The following is a 6,246-nucleotide window of genomic DNA, read 5'->3' on the forward strand; positions in this document are numbered from 1 at the left end:
TAATATCGGTTATATATATAAGATCATTTATAGAAATCCGGCATTATTTTTCATTTAGATAATGATAAAAATATTTTTATTTCTTTGTTTTTTTCCAATTTGAAGTAGATTAACTGAATAAACATTTGGAAATAAAAAAAAATTATTATAAAAAGAATGTGTTATTATTTGGAAAAAATCATTTTACTGTGACTCATTAAGTAATTGTAAGAGCAGTTTTTGACCACCAAACTATTAATGACATGGAGTTTTTTAGAACAAATTATTAATTGAAAATATTTTTGACTTTTTGTTCAATTTCACTTTTATTTTTATAATAACCACGGCGTACTAAGCTCACTTTATTTACAATGACTATCAAAATTCTCAAATCAATAACTTATCAGTTATCACATCCTTGATAGAGAAATGATGGGGGGAAAAGAAAATTGGTGCATCAGCTGGTCATGTACGGATCTACAAATGCATGATATTAGAAAAATTGGGTCATTTTTTTGCACATATCAATGCAAATTCAATTATTCGACAATCAAATCTTCTCTTTGACTTAAAAAAATCTTCCTTTACTAGTATCTTTTTCTTTAGCACCAGCTGTTAAGTGATGTCTTATTTTAGTATCCAAACCCTTTTTCCTTGTGTGAAATATTCCACTGCTAACTGGACGGAACGTTTTATTCCAAATCCTTTACTTTTTTTGGTTATGCTTTATTTAGATAAGAGTAAATTTAGACTTTTAACTACTTTGATTTCCTCTTTACCAGCATATTAATTAGTCCAATTTGAAACAATACAAAAGCAAATTGAAATGATGAATTAATACAAAATTATATAGCACCCTATTCTTCCGCTTGACTAACAGAGATAAATTAATAAATATAAAATATTTGCTCTCTCAACTCAAGTAGCTTAATTAAAATTTTCAACAACAATTTTCAAACAATTCAATATGATATCAAAACGGCAAAACTTTTTATGTTTTCATATTCATGGTCTGTGACAGGATTAAATTTTAAAATGAAACGAACAGAAGAAGGTGGACAATATTAAATGTTTTAATTTGTGTGTCTAACTATTTCTTTTGTTTTTTTTGACAATTCTTTAATTTTCAGTTGGAGGGAGAATTTTTACTTTACAAAATAAGGGGTCCCCAAAAATTTATTAGCAATATGGAATGAGATTAGGAACTAGAGAAAGAAGATGCAACAAATTAATTAGAAGCTAAAGTCAATTAATAAGCCAGCAAAGATCCTAATTGGCAATCTATTTTGCTTCTTTTTTTGAAAAATAAGCTGGCACGTTCATCACCTTTAGAGAAAGTTGATGAAAGAAAGAAATCTTGTAATGATGTTTTAAGAGGAAAAAAATGGAATTACATATATAGGAGAAAAGACAGCATTAATTCCTGTTATGGTCAAGGCCTCAAAAGTTAAAGCTAAAGATCACATCTTTGCATTATTAGCAACATATTGAGCTGTTTTTGTACTTAATATAGGTCCACAAATAGAATAACACTAATTATAAATTGGATTTTTCTAAATAGTCAACCATTTCGTACAATTTTAACTCATTCATTCATCCATTCATAGATAGAAGTAGGCAAATTGTGCTTTTTGGAACTATCATCAACTTGCATTTAGAAAACAAATAAAAGAAAAAAAAAAGATACTGAAATTTGGATGATGTTAGCATTAAGCATCTGTCCATGCAGCAAAAACAGGGACGTTAGGCCTTAACTGGGCTGATGAGATCCAAGAGGTGATATTAGTTGCTGGACTAGAGATTAGCTTTGGTGCAGATTGAGGCATCGCGAAATTATGCATCAAATGGCCATTGTTTTTGGCAGGGCTGACTTCTCGCGAGCTGCCAAGGCTAGTTACTAGCGAAGAATCATTTGATAAGTGAGTGTTAATTCGCGCAGATTCATCCATCTGACCTTGTAGTATAGTAGAGCTCATTGTGTTTGTGTCGATTCCAGGAGAGGAAGACTGATAAAGTGACATTGTCCAATCTACTGCATTTCCATTTTCCTCTTTATTTTGGATATTAACTTCACCCTGATGGCTAGCATTTGCAATAAGGTTTTGATTACAGATTTCTTTGCTTATTTCTGTTTCTTTTTTTCTCCTAGCTAAGTCCCCAGCAAGAAGGGTGTTACTAGCCATAATACGCTCCACATCGTACCTTGATATATCAAAGTTAGTCACAGCATTTACACCGCGAAATTTAATTGCAGCAATGTCATAGGCCTCAGCAGCTTCTTCTTGGGTGCCTGTAGTATTGATCCAAGAGTTTAACTTGTATACTATACACGGACAACATAAAAGGATCATGTTTCATCACCTAATAGATAACTACAAATAATAGTTCTTAAAAGTGAGATTAAATTATTGATCCAATGAGATTGAATCAGAGACAGCTTTGCTGAAAAGTCAGCCAAAGTATATGCAGGAGCAGTTTTCATTCAGGGAAGTGTATATAACAAAACAAAAACAATGAGGGGAAAAGAGCAAAAAGAGAGAGAACTATATTTAGACTTAGATTAGGCAGTAAAAAGTGAAAGATTCCCATAAAAGAAAAACAGCCTTATAAGTAAAATCCAGCCTTGCTGACATAAAGTTCTCTTATTGGTTCTTGATCAGCCTTACTACCAACTTTAAGACTTGGCATTTTTACTAACAGATAAAGATTTAGTATAAAATTGACTTTATAATATAGAACACTCCTTATTAACAAGTTAAGCTGATCTTATCTGTAATAATAATAAAAAGTAGTATCAAAGAGCATGGTAATGGTAAAATGTACTCACTAAATGTCCCCAAATAGAGGTCCTTGTTCCCGGCCACTCGGCCGATACGAGCTTGCCATCTCCCGTGCTGATGGTGTCTGCTAAAGCCAAAACGAGAAAAAAGAGTGATTTTCAAATTTTGTAACAAAAAAAGAATTCCTTAATAAAATTGCAGACTTAAATTGTAGCGAGTATCAAACCTTGTCACTCCTCTATACATGGAAGCTCCTCTTGAAAATCCACTACTCTTTCTGCAGAAATTCGGACAAATCAAATGAATACTGATTAAGTACGGAAAAAAAATATAACGATAGATTTTATGACAATACATTTAAGCAGATAAAAGACCTAACCTTCTCAAGTGAGCTACATATTCTTGCCTTGTCATGTTCTTCATTTCTTCAAGCTCTTGTTGATAATTTTCCAACTGCATTCGACATTCAAAAAGAAAATTAGAGTACTAAATAACAGCATAAACAAAAAAAATTACATTGGTAAATGATCAATTTTTTTTAACCCTCCCAACTTACACAACCTTAGGGTTAGTGGTGGAGAGTATTAGCAATCTAATACTGCTTACCGGGAAATTAATGTGTGTGGAGGGTCCCCAGTACTTCAGTGCTGCTAAATCATATGATCTTGCAGCTTTATCTTCCATGTCATATCCACCTAAATTATATGATCATTTCATTAATAACAAGATATATACACACACTCATGGCTCAATCATTTCAAAGAGAAATATATATCAACATTTACCTAGATAGACTGAAAGAACCGACATGCATCCCCAGCAATAATCATGAAAAATTAGAAAAAAGAAGCATTTTTATATCAGTAAAGAGAACGAATTCATCAGAAGATATTAAAAATATAATATGTTTGACACGAACCTTGTCTTCCTTTCCTGCTCTGTCCTTCTTTCTTACAACTGTTGTCCCATAGATGAGCTTCGTATCTACCAGTCCATCTATGCCTAAATTATTAATTTAGATGTAAAAATCAGTATATTTAGTACTGTAACCAGGTAAGTTATTACTTCAAAATAAGAGTAATTAATTACCTAGTGACGCCCCGATACTGTGAGGTTCTTTGTCCAAATGTATCAATAGACTTTCTATGAACAATTTGCTTTTGATTATTCGCCTTCTCAGACCCTCTTTTCTTTGTTTCAATGGCAATACAGTCTGTGACAGTTGGAGAGATTTGTTGTGTTTGTGTTCCAATAACGCAGCTTGATTGAGAGCCAGGGCTCATTGATAAGCTAAGGGACTTAAAATCTCCATATGTCATTGCACCAACAGAACCAGATTCTGCACCATTATCAGCCATGCAGCCTATCATATTCTGCTCCAATGCATGTCCTGTTTGATTTTGATAGTTTCTTGACACCCAGTTATTCATACCAGACATTTCATCACCTGTCATTGTTGGAACCTGAAGATTGCTGCACTCTGTTTTCCCCTGTTCTGTTGAGTGATACAGTTCATGTCCTCTAAATACTGAAAAATCAGGGTAGTTCTGTTGCTGCTGCTGATGTCTGGCGTTTTCTTGAATATGGTTCAAGAAATCTTGGCTATTGGTGGTCTCATTTTCTTGATGTTGGTTATAGTAGATGTTGTGTAAACTGTGAGCCATACCTCCTCTGTTACAACCTTCATAGTGATGAGACCCCATTGCTGCATCACCAAAGAAGTCTTCCAGTTTAGGTGTTGAACTTACCATACCTTCAAAAATAAAGTCAAAGAAGATTCCATAAATAAGCAAGAATCCCAAAGCACAAAAAAGAAAAAGTAACCCCATTTAAAGAAGCCAAGTTTTGAGCAGAAACCTTGTGGTTGTTGTGACCTGTTGAAACCTTTCATAATGCATAATGAACCATCAGACTTGAGAGGCATAGCTGATAAAGAAGAGAAAAGGGTTGCATTGTCACCTTCATAGTACATAGCTGGATAGTTGAGATGAGTTGGAGAAAATCTAATAGGGACTGAAGTTTGAACATCACTTGATGAACCAGGTTGAGTACTGTGATGGTGATCAGTAAGAGGACCCTCTAAGCTGTTTATGTGAGGGGAAAGTGAAAAACCAAGCCAGTTGTTGCTGCTATTGTCATCATTACTCAGAGACTTCATCTTTGTTACTATGAAATTGAAAGAAAAAAAAATCCTGTCACTTTTAAAGAGATTCAGAGCAAGTTCTTCTTGGAGCAAAGCAAGTCAATCATTGGGAGACAAATAAACTAATCATACTCACTGCCTTTCTTTTGTTCCCCACCACACCATTTTCAAACTCATTTTCTATTTTTGTTTTCTAGCTGTGGACTCTCTAAACACAACTAAATATTAGTTTGGCTATATGTGTGTATATATATATCCCACTAAAAAGATTTGCAAAGAGAAGAAAGCAAGTCCCTTTAAACTAGTAAACAAAAAGAATGATCTCCAGCAAGAAATGCCGGGCATCCTTCCTGCATTCCATTGGGATCTGTGTTTGAGAAAGACATCTTCTTTTGCTTTTTCTTACGCTCCACTCTGCATCCTTCTCTTGCTTTTGCTTTTCTCCCTTTTGCTTTCTGTACATGTACTACTACTTAAGAAACATTGTTGATTAGAATCGAACCTCTTCAATTAGTGCTTCTACTGTGTATAATGAGAAATAACCAACAAATTAATGTGTCTGCCTGCAACTTATTTGAAAGAAAAGAAGAGCAGGCGTTGTTTGAAATAAACTGTGCAATTAAAGTACGCACCAGCCACACTGGTTTAATTGTGTTGAACAAAATTGAAATCGAACTCCATATTGTATCTGCTGAAATTTAATGAGTAACAAGTGAAAACATTAATTGTGATTTTAGTATTCGTGTCAGAGGAAAAAGAGTGGAGCCATAAAACTACAAAGATGGTATTAATAAGACATGATATAACAATCAATTAGCTGTGGCCTATTGCCTTTTACAGTCATCCAACTGCATGCATCAGCGAAGCTTAGCTTTAGATTTTCAACATATGCAGAAACACATACTGTCCATCTGGTCAATTAACAGCCTGCATATACACTACTCTACTTTATTCGTTTTTCTTTTCTTTTTTTTCAATCAGTTTGATGGGTTCACATATTAAAACTGCACATAGCACGGGCAAATTTTTCAAAAAAATCTTCTTTTGCTGCCTTTATTAATTTAGGGCCCGTTTGGCCATGCAATATAGTATCATGATACGGATTCATGATATGGAATCATGAGATGAAATTGAAGTTTTGTTTGGACATGCGATATGGAATTTTTGTGTTGTATATTTTCTCATAAACATAAAAATTTCATAAGTTGTAAAACTATTAAAATAGCCCCAATTGTTTATTCAATCTTATCAAATAAACAAAAATTTATAAAATCGCATAATAAATTATTACAAAGCTATTTGTTCTCCACTTAAGTAATTGTTTCATCTAACTTTAATTTAATT

At 33.4% G+C, this 6,246-nt stretch overlaps 1 protein-coding gene across 1 annotated transcript; it reads right to left on the reverse strand.

Annotated features, from left to right (window-relative positions):
* Positions 1–1,489: 1,489 nt before the first annotated feature.
* On the reverse strand, positions 1,490–5,856 carry LOC102585024 (AP2-like ethylene-responsive transcription factor ANT). Its single transcript, XM_006363739.2, has 9 exons — positions 4,617–5,856; positions 3,849–4,512; positions 3,679–3,761; positions 3,545–3,553; positions 3,366–3,454; positions 3,139–3,212; positions 2,986–3,036; positions 2,807–2,883; positions 1,490–2,269 (listed from the first exon to the last, which is right to left on the reverse strand). Exons 1-9 carry the CDS (start codon positions 4,915–4,917, stop codon positions 1,689–1,691), a joined length of 1,929 nt encoding a protein of 642 aa, XP_006363801.1. The 5' UTR covers positions 4,918–5,856; the 3' UTR covers positions 1,490–1,688.
* Positions 5,857–6,246: the final 390 nt, after the last annotated feature.

Source organism: Solanum tuberosum, unplaced genomic scaffold (genome assembly GCF_000226075.1).
Source record: "Solanum tuberosum cultivar DM 1-3 516 R44 unplaced genomic scaffold, SolTub_3.0 scf00441, whole genome shotgun sequence".
Lineage (NCBI taxonomy): Eukaryota > Viridiplantae > Streptophyta > Magnoliopsida > Solanales > Solanaceae > Solanum > Solanum tuberosum.